We start from the raw sequence: 18,937 nt of genomic DNA, 5'->3' as shown, positions 1-18,937 counted from the left end.
CCAAAACTGTGAAGGAATGCATACACAAAGGATGTCTGAATTTGTGGCACAGAAGGTTAGGCCATAGAGATGCCAAAATATGTCATATATATTTTGTCATATAGAGAGAGAGATGTCAGGCTGAAAAGTTGAATTTGGTAAAGGGTCTAAAAATAGCCCCCTCCAGCACTGAATCAAAGTGTGCATGATGTATAAGAGCAAAGGCAACATGGCCTGCTTTTCTTCCATAGAAAGAAAGAGGAACACAGCATCCTTTGGATCTGATTCATAGTGATGTTTGAGGACCTATGCAAGTTAATACATCAGGAGGGAATAAATATGTTCTCACTTTCATTGATGACTATTCTAGATACACGTATACATACCTGTTTAGTGAAAGTACTAGAAAGACTAAAAGAATATGTTTCATGAGTGAGCAACAAGTTTGGGAGAAAGCCACAGATCCTCCACACTGACAATGGTGGCAAATACACTGGGAATGATGTCATAAGAGTCCTAAAGAAGTAGGGCATTGAACACCATAAGACTCTACCTTATACTCTGGAGGAAAATGGAATGGTGAAAACAACCATCCATTCTCTTATGGAAATGACCAGATGCATGCTTGTAGATGCTGGTTTGGCTACTAATTTTGGGGGAGAGGCAGTGATGACTGCTACTTACCTGCAAAACAGATTGCCAAAAAAGCCCACAGGGAAAATGCTGCATGAGGTGGAGTGGCTGCACAAGCTAATGTTGAATTTCAACACAGACAAAATGAAACTCACTGAGATGATTAGGATAATCAAAGCTGCATCAAGATGTCATAAATGGAGAAAATTAAATTTAGAACAAAACACATTGAAACCAAATATCATTATATGTGGGATGCACAAGAAAGAAGACTTTTAAAATTGATGCATTGCCCAAGTGAGCAAATGGCAGCAGACTAAGCCATTGCCCAGGGATTGTTTCAAAACCTTGAATGAGAAATTGGGACTTCTAGACTGTCACATCCTTGCTCTCAGATAGTGAGAAGGAAGGGGAAGCTGACAGCCCTTCAGCTGATGCAGGGGTGCCTGAGGGGCAGAGCCTGGTTGTCAGTTCCTAAGAGACAGCTGAGGCAGGTCTGGCTGATGTTTCAGAGCATGCACAGCAGTCTGAGGCAGCAGAGAGAGTGACAGACGAACCGGAGAATGAGCTTTGCAGGCAACCCCCACTGACTCCACAGCAGAGGCGTGTCACAAGACGGTGGACATAGCTGGAAACCATCAGGAGAAGTAAGTGCCTCTTGCAGAGCGCTGATAAGCCTTGAATCCCTGCCAGCTGAGAGTTATCAGCTTGGACTATAAAGCACGTCTACAGCTTGCAGTTAGCCACTAGAAGGCAATGTATGTCATCCCTGCTGTCAACAGCTTTCAGCCTGAGCCAGAGAGAGAGAAATATTTCCAAGGCATGTTTCGCTTCTGCAACCCAGTTTGGTCTTTTGGTGAACTATCATCCTAGACTTCCCTACCGGGTGGCCAGATTGCTGACATAAACAACAACATGAGCCAATGAGAAGGACTGTTGGAACTAGGACCCTGGCAGCATCAGCTCTCAGTTGCAATGTCTCATCGTGACCACTAGGGGTGGGGCAAGGTCATGGATAAAAGTGCTGGACTCCTACCCTCTTTGTTCTTCCAGTGTTAGTCTGTTTGCTATTTGGGGCCTGAACTGCCATTCTTCTCTTACAGTTACATCCTAAAGACAGACTATCTGATATTATAGTCAAGAGATTGTGTTACCAGAATTGTTTGTGTTTGCTGGATCTATGGTAGATAAAATGTCTTTTCCATGCTGCATAAATATCCTTGCACCCCAGCCTTTTCCTGGAGGAAGTGGCTTTGCCTGAACCAATGTTGAGAGAAGGCACCAGATTGCAGGGTTAGCTGGGCATTTGGAGCAGGGTATGACCAGCAGTTTGTGGGGCATATGCCCACCAATGTTTCAGTGACACTTTGTACAGCTCCTCTCCTTCTTACCCTGGTGAGCACAGAGTGGGCTTTGCTGGTTATCCATTTGAAGTCCAAGTAGGATTTGTTTTTGTCCTCTGACAGGTTGGCCAGGTTTGGATGTTTTTTTCACCTACTCTATTCTGTACCCTTTTTTTAATATAATTAGGTACTTAGGTCACAAGTGGCAGGTTCAGTGCAGGCAGAGAGTATGTAGGTTGATTGTTCTGTGAGCATCCTTGGGCTAGTTTGACAAAGTGGGGGGAGAGCTCAATCTTCAAAGGTAGGTGGTTCAAGGCCTTTGATTGGGACTCATTCCTGCTTCAAGGCGCCACCAACTTCAAAGGCTAATCAGCTTGTGTGTTGGGGTTGCCAGGTGCAAATGGTGAAAAAGTCGATATCCATCACCAAAAAAGTGCAAATAGAGGACACTTTTCAACAAAAAGTCTCTACTTTTTCTGTCACTGGTGCATGCATGGTGTCCTACTTGCTTGCTGTTCTCTACAACTACAAACATTTATAGATAGCGTTTCAAAAGAAGGTTTCTCAGTGTTTTTCACAGAAAAATAAATAAGGTGCTCCCCTGTCTCCAAAGGTCTCACAATTGAAAAAGAAACACAAGGTAACACCAGAAACAGCCACTGAAGGAATGCTGTGCTGGGGTTGTATAGGGCCAGTTTCTCTCCCCATGAGAAATAGAAGAGATTCAGCACTTTAAAAGCTGCCTTTTTACTCAGTTAATTGAATAAAGTTAATTAGCTAACTGCTAACTGAAAAATGTTAGTTCGCTAACTGGTAACTTCTTACTGCCACCACCACCGTCAACACATGAAGGAAGCAAGCTGCACCTGCCAGGCCCACCTATCAGTGCTCCTGCATCATGTGGTTCTGTAACCTGCCACTGAAGAAGAACCTCCACTCTGGCTTCCCCAATGGATAGATGGCCAGTAGGGAGGGAAAGGATCAGAGGAAGAGAAGCTGGTCATGAGAACAAAGTGTTCTGAGTGAACAAAATGTTTTAACTGCTCCCCAAAATAACTTCCAACACCACAACGCATGCAAAAAACGCCCCCATCATTTGGTCCCCCAAATAGTTGCATCTCCTCTATAAAAGTCCCAAGTTGGCAACCCTATTGAGTGGGGGGGGGGGCAACTGGCCATATCCATTTCCAGCACAGCATCCCTCCCAAGGTTGTTGCTGTTGTCTACCTTATGTTTCTGTTTTAGATTGTGAGCCATTTGGGGGCAGGAAACCATCTCTATCTATCTATCTATCTGTCTGTCTGTCTGTCTGTCTGTCTGTCTAAACAGCTGAGGAAATGTTGTTGAAAAGCGGTATATAAATAGTAGTCGTGGTGGTAGTCATAGGTGTGTGTGGCCTAAGGTAGGCCTGCACTGATGCAGGGTTGTGATGGAGAATTTTGTCTGCTGCCCTTTCTCCCATATGATGGTTCAGTGTCTTTATTGCCTCATGTCTTCTGGTGTGGGGGCAATGAGTTGTCTCGTGTTTATTCCATGTCTGACTACTCCATGCCACATCTCCACCAGACTCTATGCTTTCTTAAAGTTTTGTGTCAGAATCAACCTGATGCTATGTATGGCAAAGCTGTTCCTAATTTAATGGCACCAAGAAACTCTGTTGCACCAGTGTTATGTCTCCGTTCCCCTTTCGCCACAATACAATATGTCATTGCACTGTTTCCATAATGATTGCACATCAAAGTCTACAAACATTATTGAAGTATTGGAGCACTTTCCCTACACTGGGCCTAAAATATTTGGAGCACTTGTTAAAATGATGTGATAGTTTTATAAAATAGAACTAGAACTTAACTAGCTCACAGTCACACAGTAAAACTAGATTCAGAACAGACAAAATAAATGCATAATTAATGTATGGAATCTGCTGTTGCAAAATGTGAAGATGTCCATTAGCTTGGATGACCTTAATGGGGGATTGGACACATTCATGGAGGACAGGTCTATCAACAGCTATTAGTTATGCAGGTTCAAATGCAGTATGCCATTGAATACCAGTGGGTGGTGGGCATCAGTGGGGGAGGACTTTATGTGCTGTTTGTGGGCTTCCTGGAAGCATCTGGCAAGCACTGCTGGGAAACAGGATGCTGGATGTTGGTCTGAACCAGCAAGGCTCTTCTTATGTTTCCATTCTCAGCAATTATTTAACCTCATTGGGATCAGAATATAAATCTTCAGCAATCTCTTGTAGACATTGACACTTGTCCAGAAAGAATAATTAGCAATTGCATAATTAAATATTTTTCCATTATGAGTATCTTCTGAACTGTGCTTAAAAGTTATTCACAGATGGCATCTTATCTGAGTGACAAGATTAATAAGTTCTTGGCCTATTGAAACTTTGAAAGTCATGTTAACAATTCTCCCACTACCGCCTTCAATGGTGAATAGAATTAACGAAAGACTTTCTGTTACTGTTACAGATGGATGCAGATGGTGAAGATAAAAAGCTGCGCACACGCACAAGAGGAACCAAGGGTGAGTTAGAAGACCCCATCGACGACCCTGTGCCCATCACACCATGAAATGTAATGATTTCTGCACATGGTCCCAAATGTGTCGTCAGTGAGTCTACACCTTCCTTAGGGCTCATTTTAATCAAGTCAGGACACAAACTGCAGACATTAGGAGGTGAAATGTTATTTAATGTGTGTGGGAGTGAAAGGGGGAATAAAGATCTTGTTACTGTATGATCATTTTGGATAGATAATTTTTTTAAGCCAATTAATGCTGTTGGCTATTTTGACATAGAATTACTTTGACCATTCAAAAATGATTTTATAAATGGGAGCACTTTGATCAAAGTGAGAACGATCCCCTTCAAATAACATGCTGAATTGAAAAACTACACACATAAATTCCCCTTTGTTTCTGCTTTCTGCTGGATCAGTTCTGCTGAAAGAGAAAGAGGCCCTGCTTCTAAATAATAATAATGAAATTAGAATTGTTTCTCTCTGAAAACACTGCAATGTTCATACTGTTGTTAATTTCCCCCCCAAAATAAGAAGTTAAACTTTCTGTTCCTCTTTCATCAGTTAAGGAACAGATGGTAATGTAATATTGAGATTAAAAGGCCCCTTAATGATCTAAACATCTGGAAAACATGATTGACTCGCAATACAACCCCTTAAGGAAAATAACTTTTTATTATAATTGGTAATGCTTTTTGTGACCCTTGATTGTGAGTGGGAAATGGGCATATGTAAAATAAAATAAACAGGGACATTTTGTCTTCAGTGGAAGCAGATTTTAGTTGCAAAGTTTGCAACCGAACTTAAATGACTAGATGTAATGTTAACAAGTCTAATTTGTTAGTGTACTAGTTAGTGTGACAATGTGTACCCTAAGAGTAGTTTTCATACACAAGTCTCTAAAGTGCCTTTGAAACAACTCGTTATTTATACCATGGGAAAATATTGCGAATCCAGGCTAAAATGTGGGAAAGAGTAATTTCTAAATAAAATGTACATCTTGACCAGTTTGTAGCAAGGTTAATTTTCGGTGCTGCTTGTGGAAATGCCCTAAAATCTTATCTGTGCTACACTGCAGAACACAACTGGAAGACTGTTCCTTCTTCCTTTGAGACACAGTCACTTTGACAATGGGAAGACAATAGGAGAGGAGAGCTGGTCTTGTGGTAGCAAGCATGACTTGTCCCCATAGCTAAGCAGGGTCTGCCCTGGTTGCATCTGAATGGGAGACTTGATGTGTGAGCACTGCAAGATATTCCCCTCAGGGGATGAAGTCGCTCTGGGAAGAGCTGAAGATTTCAAGTTCCCTCCCTGGCTTCTCCAAGACAGGGCTGAGAGAGATTCCTGCCTGAAGCCTTGGAGAAGCCGCTGCCAGTCTGTGAAGACAATACTGAGCTAGATAGACCAATGGTCTGACTCAATATATGGCAGTTTCCTATGTTCCTAAGTCATTAGGAAGACTGTACAGCCTGCCCTGGTTTCATAGGCATCTTCATTACCTGAGCAGATGAGTGGGGGACCAGCAAAGGCTGAGAGCACTGATGCATGTGGACTGTTCCACATGTAAAATGCTCATTTACCTACCACTCTCAGTTCAATAGACAGAAAACCCACTCTTCTTCTTTTCTTCAAGGATCAGATGCATTTCTTGGATGCTTTTGACTCTGAAATAAACACAGTGCAGATGTGCTTTAAATGGATGTCCTCACTTAGCATTGGCCATCTGGGATATTTCTTTTCTTCTCATCATAATGTTCTGGGCAAACAAGGATTTTAAATAATTTTACCATTTAAGTACACTATAAGTACTACAAGCTGTTTGACACACATTCCAATATTCCTATATGGAAGGCATTTGCCCAGATAAATTAATGTGCAATCATCTCATCACACAAGATGACCAAAAATGAAGGTTTATTTCACTCTGGCAACATATATCTGCCCTTAAGAACAGCCAGTCATTGCTTTCAAGGACATGTAATGGAGAGGGGAACACTTACAGAAGCAGTCATCATGATCTGTGTGTGGATGGCATGTTCATTCCTTCATGCATGCCTTCTATGTATGACTTTTATAAGTTGTGAAGCAGCTACTACATCATACTGCAGACAAGAGGGGCTTGCTGTAGTTGTGATAACTCCTCTTGCTTTTCTTCTCCTTTATTAGCAAGTCATAATAATGTAAAACAAGATTTGGTGTGGGACTGGGGAGCATTTGTTACTTCCTTCATAGGGTCTTAAATCACAGAGTCAGATTTGAAAACGTAGTCCAGGCCCAGCCTTTGCTATGCTTGTGGAGATGGCCTTCTTAATGGACAGGAAGGAAGACAGGAGTTTCATTTCATGTGTGAGGAATAACTTTCCATACTATTGCAACTATTATGCTTCGATGATTATCCCTTCACCATCATTTTCATCACTTGAGGCAATTGCCATTGTAGACAGGGGCGGGGGGGGGGGATGCAAAACCCGTGAACAAAAAAAACCCCAAAGTAAATGATGGATAAATAACCAGCTCTCAGCACATGTGAAAATAATCAAACACATCTGTATAACTCATATAAAAATACAATGGCATAATTTATTTTTATTATTACATTTATATCCCGTTCTTCCTCCAAGGAGCCCAGAGCAGTGTACTACATACTTGAGTTTCTCTTTCACAACAACCCTGTGAAGTAGGTTAGGCTGAGAGAGAAGTGACTGCATAGGTGCTGTTTGTCCCACATTAGGAAGTGTTTAATGGGAGCTTTTGCTTTATTTCTTTGGCCAATACCACCTCGGAACTGAAAACAAGTTTTTTTGTTTTTGTTTTTTTAAACTTGAATAATAAATCACTGAACCAATGTACATTTAGAAGTCTTTATTCAAATAACTACATTGAAATAGTTTAAACTTGAGTTGTTGTGAAAGTGCTTCAAAATAATAATAATATATACACACACAGCTTTTCAGTGAAAAAAAGTTCTCAAAGTGGTTTACATAGCACAAGAAATACAAAAAGAAATTGTTCCCTGCCCTCAAAGGGCTCAACATCTAAAATGAAACAAGAGGTAGATGCCAGCAGCAGCCATTGAGAAAGATGCTGGGCTGGACTGAATAGGGACAGTTGCTCTCCTACTAAAGATAAGAGGACTTTTAAAAGTGTCTCTGGGCCCAGTTAACAAGAGTCCTTTTGAGATATTTGGCGATTAATCCATTTTTTTCACATGAAACTGTTTTACACGTGACTGGTTGATTTTACCACCCCCTTATTCCATCAGCTATGTATACATCAACACTATATTTATAGATCATCTTGGATCCATTTGAAAAGGTGCTCTTCTTTTCAAAACCCATGTTTCACATATTCAGTAGCAGGGAAGTAAGGGGCTTGAACAACTAATAAAGCCGCCCTGTACTGTCTAGGGCTGTGCACAAAGCAAAAATTGTGGCTCAGCTTGGATTTGAATTGGATTTGAGCCACACTGTGTGCTGGCCGAGCAGTCGGAAATTCAGCAGCTAATATTTGTAAAGGCCAATCTGATGAGGATTCTCCTTTACAAATACAGGGGTGGGGGAACCCTGGCTTTTGTGAGGGGTGGTGGTGGTGGTGGTGGTGGTGAGAGAGGTAATGAAAGGGTCTGCTTACTCACCATGTCCACTGCCCGTGCCACCATTCAACCCCCAGCACAGCCCATAGCTAGAGCACACATGCTCTTCCCTCCTTTACCAAGCTGCCCACCTGCTTGGTGGTGGCTTGGTTCTGAGGGCTGTGCATGTATCCATGCAAATGGCATCTGTGCATGCATGGAGGCCAGAACCAAGCCACTACCAAGCAGGAGGCTTGTTAAAGGAGAGAGGAGCGCGCACGCACTCTAGCTGTGGGTGCACCAGAGTGGCAAGTAGCACCTGAGTAGTGCGCTTGGTGGGTAAGCAGACCCATTCACTACCTCTCTCCACCTCCCCCAGCCACCAATTTGGCACCAAACTGGACTGCTCGAACCAAGCTTGGTTCAGTTTTATGGTAGACCAAGCCGTCCCTGCTCTAGTCCACGACTGGACCAATAAACCAGCCCAGTTCGAAGTGAACCAGTTTGGCACTGAACCGTTCATGCATGTCCCTTGCACTATCAGCCATGTTTAAGCTGCAATGGCCAACATTCACTATCCCTGCACTGTAGTATACATCACATAGGAGGGAGAACACAATTTTCAGTATAGCCCTTCCCTCTACAGCCACTTCTGCCTTCTGAAACTATGTCCCCATGGGGCCCCCAGTCCTCCAGGACATAGTTTCAGAGGGCACAGACAGCTGCAGAAGGAAGGGGTAATTGCTGAAAATCGTTACCTCCCTCCTGCACAATGTAAATCCCTGGCACATCAGAGCAGGGTTAGTCAGCCAGTTTCTTTTTAAAAAGCAAATACTGGAATTTTGTAAAGGGCCATCAAACATTTGATAGGCTATTAACAAAGCCGAGCTGAAATGGTAGGAGCAGTTTCCATTCAGTTCTGTTCAAACCATGTTCTAGGTCTCTTTAACTACTGCACATATTTGTTTCTAGGGATATATAATATATATTTATCAATAAAACCAGGGACAAACGATGGTCAAGAGATTACTCTGCTCCCACAGAAATGAATGACAGCATATCCATACAGCTGAGTAAGATCAGGATCAATCCCCAAATGGAGTGAGTAATTGCGAGAGCATAATGAAGTTACTGCTGCATATCTGAACATTGTAGTGAGTCTCCATTAGATCGGGTCTGCAGGGAACTACAGACTAACTGGCTGGGTTTCATTTAGCATTTTCTAATCAGAGTTAATTCACTGCCATACTTTCTTTAAACATTTAAAAGGTGATCTCTCTCATTTAGCAAGCTAGTTAAACATATTTGGGGCTTAAAATGTCTCTCTCTTGCACACACCGGCTTAATAGAGCAAGAGCATTTTCCCAGAAGTGGGACAACGGATGTTGTCTGTGCAACATGAGTAATCTTTAGAACCACCTGTTGGCTCTTTCAATCTGCTGCATAGTCTTGTGTGGGCAGGTATTTGTAAACACCAGCTTTCTTCATTCCCAAATCAAATTATCACTTAGGAAAACAAAGCTTCCTCACTGCGCATCCAGTTTAAGAAGGAACAATTTTTAAGAAGGAAAGGTACTTTGGCTATTTCTCTCTGTTGAACAACATCATCTTTCTCATGTGCAGAGTTTTTAATTTTATTTTAAGTAACTGTGGGAATGACACATTAAGTTTAGCCCATTAAGTTTAACAATAATCCTGTGGTTAGGGGGAAAGAAAGTCACCTGTGTCCTCCAAAGCTCTGCTCTCTCATCAGAAACAGGCAGGTGTGCAGAACTCTGCCAGTAAACTGATTCATTTCCCCCTTCTGTTCCTAACAGCACACGTGGATTCGATAGCACAGGAGCTCAGGTAAGATTCAAGAAGTTTATCTTTTGGCTTTGTCAGAGGAGGTATGCAATTGAACTTTGCATTTATTGCACCTCACTAATATAAAAAACAGAATGAATATTGTGCTCACAGTGATTCAAGTTCTTTGTTTTAGGTGCTTGAGAAGAGTCATTTAATGTCCATCAAAACACAGTTGCCTATCAATAGTTCCGTGGTTGTTACTGTGTGAGGGAGACTTCCGTTTGGCATTTTAGGCAGCTGCTATCAGAAATTCAAATCCTTAAGATTCCTCCCTCAGACTGGTTTGGAGTGTGTGTTGAGCTGGGCAGGAGATAGATTTCCTGTGTTTTCTCAGACTCTCCTCTGCCATTGCAAGTTTTGCATGGGACTGAACTGGTATAAATTGAACTCTGCCCCCTTCCCCACTATTTTGACATATGGTGTTTGAATCTAATGAGAGAACTCTACAATTAGGTAGGTGAACATAGCTATTGACTAGGACATTGACAGGATGGTGGCAGATAGTGCGGCAGATGCTGATGGCTGCCACTACCCAAACCGCTTACCACCTCTAACGCTTATGACATATTTTACTTTCAGAACTGCCCCTTCCTCATCACGTATGCCAGAGTGGTATCATCCATATTGGCCCCTCAATATTTTTGATACACTTCTCTCAAGTAAGAAAGAGTGAACACTGCCTGCTGAAATGTCTGCTTTTGCCTTTGCCCATCTTAGTGGGTTTTCTCTGTACTTTGTAGAGGTTACTCAAATACTAAGTGACTTAAATTCCAATTTAGTAATTCTGGACTTTCTTTTACATAAACACATAATATCCGGGGGGGGGGATGTGATTCCTCTGCGTGGTAGTTCTATGTATCCAGCAGGAAACTTCAAGGCCAGAAACTGCATCCTAGTGGATCTTCAGGAGGTTCTGATCCCATTTTTATATGTGAGAAATGGAGTTTCCTGTCATTTTCTAAATACTATGTATCAGACTACAAGCCAGGTTACAAAACTAGTGGCATGATTTTCATTTGTCCTTGTGTTATTATTGGGTCACTGAAAGCATTAGATAAAATAGTATATAAGCACATTATGTAGATTAAAAGATGCCAACAATCCTTCAAGAGAAAAAAATCTTTTTCAATTCTTCACATCCCGTTTCTAAGTACTTGAATCAAGGAAACTTCAAGGACACATTGTCCGGGTCCTAGTGAAATGTGCTGGGTGGCAGCACATGAAGGAAATGAGGTTTTTATACAACACAGATATGGTAAAGACTTGGGTTGATCTTGTTTTTCAATCACCACCACCCAAAACTTTATGATGTGAGCGCCCTATCCCTGACATTCAGAACAAGGAACTTAACATCTTTGGGGCTATTATACATTACGGCCTGCATATGTGACAGTGCCCTGATGACTCTCTCAAGTAAATGAAGCTGCTTTGAGAGGAGAGAGTTTAAAGTGGAGAGGAAATGGGGGAAGCATGATGCCTGCCTTATATTGAGTTAGACCACTGGTCCAACTAGGCCAGTATAGTCTACACTAACTGAGAGATGTTTCAGATAGGGTATTTCCCATCTCTACCTGAAGATACCAGGGCTTGAATCTGGCATCTTCTGCATGCAAAACATGTGATCTACCATTCAGCAACACCCTGTCAACATTAGGGGCCTGCTAGACAACTTGAAAGGCAGTTCTGACAGTGTAGTGTGAAGGGGCTGCTGTGGAATGACTTATAACCACTTCCAGGCAGATGGACAGTGCTTCTTTCATTGGAGGGAGTGCTGTGTGGCTGCCCAGAAGTGGTTTTAAGTCATTCCGCAGCAGCCCCATTGCACTACGCTGTTAGGATTTCCTTTCAAATGGCACAGCAACCCCTGTGGGTCCCTAATGTCAACGGAGGGCTGCCCATTATGTTGGCCACTATTAGTTGTTGTTATTATGCGGCTGTTCACGTGATCACGCACACAGTCGGTTGGACAGGCAGGGGTGAAGGCAAGGTTCAACCCACCTTCCCCCAGACAACCACCCACAGTCTGGGTGACATGCAAGCTACACGCCTACACAACCAGTGCTGCCAAGAGCAGCGAGGATGAATCTCCATGCTGCTTCAGGCAGCGCTGGTAAACAGAGGCTGGGACTTGCTGTCCTGGTTTCCGTGAATCTGCATTGGGCATTCCCCCAAGAGACGGGCACTCTATGTGTCCTTCTCTGTGTGCAGCCAAGCTGGAAGCAGCCCATGCTTGCACAACAACAGGTAGCCAGAGGTAAGGGAGCGCTAACAGCCGGGCTTAAAAGCCAGGCTAGGCAGTTCTGGCCCACTGGAATCAGGCCTGATCCCAGCAGTTCTCACATGCAGCCTAACCCCGGCTGGATGTCCCTAGCCCAGGTTGAGAACAGCCTCTATTTCTCTCTCTAAGGAATTAGATTGATCTACAAGGTTATTTCCCTTTTTTTAACCTTCACACCAACCCTATGAGGTAGCTTATGCTAAGAGAGAGTGACTGCTCTAAGGACACCCAGTAACTTCATAACAGAATGGAGAGCTGATCCTGGGTCTCCCCAAACCCTAGTTCAGCCCTTTAATCATTGTACTACACTGACTCTGCTACAATGTCGTCAGCCCTTTGGAAAATGAAATTCCCAAAAGGCCACTGAGACCTATGTAGGCAGGCCTCCCTCCTTCCCTCTCATCATAAACAGAGTGCTGTCACTGTTGTTATTGCTACATCTGTTTTAAAGTCAGAGAGCAAGTTTGGTAGGTTGCACATTGGTGGGATGAGCAAGTGACTTCTGAATTGGAATTCCTTCCAATTTTGTGGAGGAAACAAGTAGTGCTCAGCTTACTTTCTGAGCCAAACTGGCATGATCCTAGCAGAAACCACCTATTTCTAATTGCTAATTGTTGATACCCATACTTTGAGCGCTCTCCATTTCCCTTGAGGTTGCTTACTTTTTAAAAAATGTACCTAGTTACTGTGGATTTTGGCAATTCCTCTTGTTTTGCACTGGGAAAAGGTTTTCCATTGTACACAATGCACAATTGGATGGAAATATGTAAAGTTGAAATGAAGGAAATGTCGTTATAGCACCCAGAAGCAAGATGGCTATTTCATGGTGACTGAGTAGAAGCTGGAACGATCAGGATGGCATGCTTGAATCAAAGCATGTCAACAGAGTACCATGCCCTGTGGATCTGTGATGAGTAGGAGCAAATAGAGGCAAAGTTATATGGTCATAATACAACAGGAGTGCATGCTGCTAAAAGGAAGTGTTGCAAGACCATATATGTATTGCATGATTGGTTGCCTTCTCCACTGAATATATTATTGTGTGCTGAGATATCTGCTGTTTCATGTGGTTACAAAAATATATTGCTTTAGATAGTACTATCGTGTGAACTGTAATAGGGCCTTCTCATGCAAAGGTGAAAGCAGCTACATCAAGTTCTTGGTGCTGATAAAAAGTAATCCAAGCCTATGAAGATCCCACTACTGAACCACATGTTGTACAAACCTACACTAGCATTTTCAATTGGTTGGCACTGCTGCAAGCATCTAAGGCTGTGCTGGTGGTCTTTTGCAAGACTGCAAGTGTAAAAATAAATTATTTTGCAGTGTCACTTTGGGCGTGCATCTTGCATTCTTTCCAATGTAAGTTGCACTCCCAAAGAGTAGGCACACAAGTATTTGCACACTTTCACTCTTGTGCAAGACTGCTGGCATTTCCTTAACTTTAAATAGTTGCACACTTTTTCAAGACTGCCGGCGTTTCCTTAGGTGCCTACAGCAGCACTGGCCAATCGGAAATAGGCGTATAAGCCTACATAACATGTGGGCCACTGTTTCTTATTTTGGGATTCCTTGGGAAGTATTCCTTATCAGTAAATGATGTCACTTTCTGTCAGTTCCCACAAATATGTGTTTATACTACGGATGGTAAGGACATATACCTTTCAAGTAGAACCCACTATTCTTTTACAGCTGCACAAGGACCGGATATTATCAACATATTCATGACAAGTGAGAAATGGTAGTATTGAATCTTAATGGAACTCCACAAGGCTGATCCCATAGTGAGAAGTAGCAGCTGCCTATCACCCCCTCTACAATCAACCAGATAGAAGGAGTAAGGCAGCAGGCCAACAGCATCATCAATTTCAGTGGAGGATGCCAATAGTCTTGGAGCAATAGAATGGACATCTGGCCATACTCCATAGATGAAGGAAATGGATTACACTTATGGGGAATATTTTATTTGTGACAAACTGAGGTCTGAAATCTTAGCACAGGTAGTCTAAATATGTGCAGATATCCTTTATTAATTTATCTCATATTGTACTTTTTAATGATAGGACCCAGTTACTTACATGACAGTGCCAATTTATACAGTTAGCAGAATCTGTCCTATACTCCTAGACCATACCACTTCAAACTGCAGGGAGAAGGTTGCATATCTGAACACTTCCCATGAGGGGAGAAAAACACCTCTTTGCTCATATAAAATTAGCATATTAGTGAAGAACATTAAATCAAAACATGCATTTTTCAAAATTACAGGCTGAATTTCAGTCAAAACTTCCAGCTGAGAAAGCTCCCAGTCATGTGACACAAACATCCCATGGGCAGCTGGTACAGTCTTAGAAAACCTTTACCACTTGATATTGCAAAATGTATGTAGTCTAGTGTGGTCTGAGACCATTACAACCAACCCAGTAAAGATGATAAAAACATCCAAATAGCAGTGCCAAGTGTCTGGGTATTTCCTGATCATGCCTAGACTCTAGCCACATAGTCATCAAAGCTAAACAAGTAATGATGAGTTTTCCCATGCCCCAGCTTCATTTGGAATTTGAATAAGTGAAAAACAAAATCAAGAATTATTTTTTTTAGCCCAGTGTCAAAATTTGGACCTTTCACACTCCTGATGATCACTGGGAATGTGGTAGTATGTGAATACCTTCCTAAACTCTTGTGAGCCCTCCAGCTAATCCTTATAATTCACATCCCTTCCCTACAGCCAAGAGTGTAGTGAAGTGCTACTGGAGACCTCTCTATGAGGCTTCCTCCATCACTGGCAAACTGAATGCTTCAATTGTAGAGCTAAATGTGCAAGAAGCCCTGGGAAGTGTCATTTCTAGGCCATATCATGTCCATGTGAAAGGTTCAGGCAGCCTAGGAAAATTAAGTTTTCCAAGGTCCCCAATGCCTGGGGTGCTATTGATTGATTAATTGCTGTCAAGTTGGTGTCAACTTTTAGTGACCACATATATAGATTCTCTCCAGGATGATCTGTCTTCAACTTGGCCTTTTAGGTCTCTCAGTGGTGCATTCATTATTGTCATAATTGGGTCCATCCATCTTGCTATTGGTTGTCCTCTTCTTCTCTTTTCTTCAACTTTTGCCAGCATTATGGACTTCTCAAGGGAGCTGGGACTTCGCATAATGTGTCCAAAGTATGATAGTTTGACCCTAATCATTTGTGCCTCAAGTGAAAATTCTGGATTGATTTGTTCTAGCATCCATCTGTTTGTTTCCCTGGCTGTCCATGATATTGTCAAGAGTCTTTTCCAGCACCAAAGTTCAAAAGCATCAATACTTTTTCTATCTTGCCTCTTCAGAGTCCAGCTTTATCATCCATAGAGTGTCACAGGAAAAACAATTGTCTGAACGATTCTAATCTTTGTAGGTATAGCCATGTCACGGTGTCTAAATATCCTTTCCAAAGCCTTCATTGAACCCTACCAAGTGCTAATCTGTGGTGTATTTCTTGCTGGATCCTTTACTGTTGATGGTTGATCCTAAAAAGCAGAAGCTATCCAGCACTTCAATGTCTTCATTGACAGTTTTAAGGCTGGTTGCTGTATCTGTTGTCATTAGTTTAGGGTGCTATATCTGTATATTAATGGTGTCAAGGTGGGAAAAAGGCACAGGATCTCTGATTCAGGTTTATTCCAAGCTGGAGAATAATATTGAAGTGAAATGCAGAGCACCAACTGGACAAGTTCAAATTATGTGTCTGATATTTATCTGATGACCTCACCACTCTCCATGTTATCTGATGACCTCACCACTCTCCATGACATCTGGAGATGCCACATGAGAGATTCTTAAGCAGTAACCCTTGTGAAGTAGATTCACACCTATATTGAGTTGTTTATAAGTATTTTATACTGACATTCTCAGCACAGTGCATGGATATTTATAATGATAATAATCTATATTGTACATAATTCACAGCACTATTAAAGGGTTATGACAAAATTCACCTACTCTTGTTATTACATCATGTATGTCAACCACTCACTCTACTATTAATTAAACAAGTTATAAATGTTAACCATTACTGCAATAAACTTTATAGGTCTGTTTAAAATCCTCCCTTGTTTCTTTCTCCATCTTTTAGACCCCTCCTTAATTAGCTACATCTAAAAACCAGAGCTACAGCTCTTGATCACTTTTAGTAACTCTAACAGCTCCATCCTAGTAAATTGCCAGTGCATGAACAGCCTTTCCTGGTACTTCCAGAAGAAAGGAAAGCCCTTCTGCATTATACTGTAACACATGTGGACTACATTGTTGCTGTTCGCTTGACCTTGTCTTGGGTGTAGCAAATTTGCCCCACCCAGCCTTGAACAAAGCACAGGGCTGGAGTGGCTCTCTCTCTGGTTGAGGGGCCTGAAGAGTCAGAGCAAGCAAACTGTTTGGAAGCCTGCCTGTCTCAGGCACTCATTCTGTGTTTGAGCAGCATCTCTCCCTCCTGTCCTTGATGAGTGTGGGCTTTGGACCCATCCCTCAGTGCTCCACAATGCATCCCATTTTTTTCCTGGATCCACTGCTCCCACATTGAGTGTTTGAGCAGCACCCCTCCCTTTGATCCCATCCCTCCCACATAATCACAGTGTGGCTTCAGCAAAGATGCCACACTGTGACACCTTTTAGGGGGCAGGTAGGGATTTTTTTTTAGCCCTCCATGAAATTGGCCTGATGGGGGGGGGGGGCTTGTTGCCTAACTCACACTGTCTTCATACTTAGTTAGGTCTCCTGGTCCTCCTGGTCACAAAGAACAGGTACAGTGTGAGTCTGAGGCTGCCTAGATTAATGGTGAGCTGCCTGAGTCATGTGTTTGGTGTGGCAAGGAATTCTAGGCCATTCTATATGGAGTCATGACTGGGGCTTCTCAAAGGATGGGAATCTTTGGATACAACGTGTTGAGAGTTCTGTGTGCACCATCACCCCTTTATACAGTCATAAAAGCTCATGATAATGGAGACCCACCATCATTGCAAGCTAAGTTTGTAAAGCAGCCAGAAATAGGCCTGGGCTTCCCGCTCACCAGATGTGTTCCTGGACTCTGCCCCCTGGCGCCATCGCTGAAACAATTCAAGGCTCTGCCCCTGAACCCCTCAGACCCCCACCTAGACCAGAATTTATTTTATTTCAGAAGCTGACACCCCTAGTGCAAGCAAGTGAGAGGGCTGATTAAACGGGGCCTTAGTTTAACTCAAGCGTAAAGTGAACTTAATTCTTCAGTGACTTTCTCTTCTTTGGGTAATTTATCTTCTTTGTTTCCTCCACTAACTTGGATTGCTAAACAAATACATTCTAATCTTAGAAGTTAATTTTCAGTTTTTGATTGACACAGCTAAGGCAACAACATGCAGGTTAATGCTGAGACTTGTCTTTGTTTTATTTATTTGTTTATTTATTTGTTTGTTTGTTTATTTATTTATTTATTTATTTTTAAATCAAATTTGTACAGCACCCCAAACTTTCATCTCTGGGCGGTTAACAATAGCATAAAAGAAGTTAGAAACATATACCAAAAACTTAAAATTTAAAAATAAACCAATGATTAAAACCTAAAAAATTTAGGAAGCTGAGAAAGCTTGGGTGAAAGGATGAGTTTTCAGGTGGTGGGTTTTTTTGTGTTGGTTTTTTTGGAAAATTGCCAGTTTTTATTAATGTAATTTAATATCCTGGTAAATACTAGGCCATGGTATAAATTGATGATTGCCATTCTCTTGCCCAAAGCTACCTATTCCCTAACAGCCCAGGGTTGGTGGGCAATGCTTAAGATATGGTTCAAAATAATCATTATGATAGTAAAATGTGTTTTGAAAAAGAGAGCAGCAACACAATTCTTATTGCACTTTAGGTTTCTTAGCAAGCTGTCTATATGTATTTGAGACCCACCCCCACCCCCCTCTCCATGTTTCACAATGAACTCCAGGCACGCATAGATTTCATTATAGCTGCATGTCTTCTCCTGGGTTATTACCAACTTCCTATAATTCTGGCCTTTTTACATGCTTCTTTTTATTTCCTCAGTCATTTCACAGTCCAATTGTTCCTTTTGGTCAGGTGGCCTATAACATTAGTTTACTGTCTGAAACATCTCCAGCCTCAAAGCATAATGACTCGACAGCATTACCCATTCCTCCCCAGCCTCCTCTTAGGAGGACTAATAAATTCTCTTTACCCAACAAGGCTACACAACCTCCTCTGTTCCCCCTATTATTTTTTTAAAAGACGTGATCCTTTGATATTGAAATTCCAATCTGATTCCAGTTACATCATAATGTATTTTCTTTTCAATTATTATGTACCCCCTCTCCCCAGCACTCTTTCACTTTCTTCTTTGCCTTTCATTTGTATATTTGCACACTTTAATAACTTCATGCTATTTGCCCTAATATTGGTGTTTGTGAATCTTCATTCCCCTTTTATCTTCATTGTCATCCAAACCTTTATATTTCCTCCTTTCATCTTTTTTTGTCAGTATGCTTGCCCTGACGTCACAAACATAGATTAAATTAAACTCCTCCTCAGAACTTTAATTGGCGATTGGTATGGAAAGAGCATTAATCTTCTTGAGCAGATGTCTTTCTGTTCATCCTTTCTATCCCTTCTTCATATCCTCTTCTGACAGGAACTGACCAAAACAAGATCTCTCTCAGTGTAGGATACCACCTGAGCAGAGATTAAGCATTATGAGCTTTGAAAAAGGATCTGTTTCAGATGAACTCATTGCTTCAACACTGCTAAG

General features: G+C 41.9%; 1 protein-coding gene across 13 annotated transcripts in view; it reads left to right on the top strand.

Annotated features, from left to right (window-relative positions):
* The window catches only part of ST18 (ST18 C2H2C-type zinc finger transcription factor), a 366,586-nt gene that overhangs the window by 231,232 nt on the left and 116,417 nt on the right, over nt 1–18,937 (top strand). For 12 of the 13 annotated variants that reach the window (XR_008306967.1, XM_053249365.1, XM_053249361.1 and 9 more), the window contains 2 exons: nt 4,436–4,490; nt 9,872–9,902. Coding sequence is in view for 11 of the 13 variants with exons in the window: in XM_053249365.1 (XP_053105340.1) it covers nt 4,436–4,490; nt 9,872–9,902 (86 nt within the window). In the remaining 2 variants the exon portion in view is untranslated. Of the gene's footprint in view, nt 1–4,435; nt 4,491–9,539; nt 9,627–9,871; nt 9,903–18,937 lie in introns of those variants that run through there. The other variant, XM_053249370.1, reaches the window with a different exon arrangement.

This window comes from Hemicordylus capensis, chromosome 4 (assembly GCF_027244095.1).
Source record: "Hemicordylus capensis ecotype Gifberg chromosome 4, rHemCap1.1.pri, whole genome shotgun sequence".
Lineage (NCBI taxonomy): Eukaryota > Metazoa > Chordata > Lepidosauria > Squamata > Cordylidae > Hemicordylus > Hemicordylus capensis.
The sequence above is the reverse complement of the archived record's forward strand: the minus strand, read 5'-3'. Positions and strand labels throughout refer to the sequence as shown.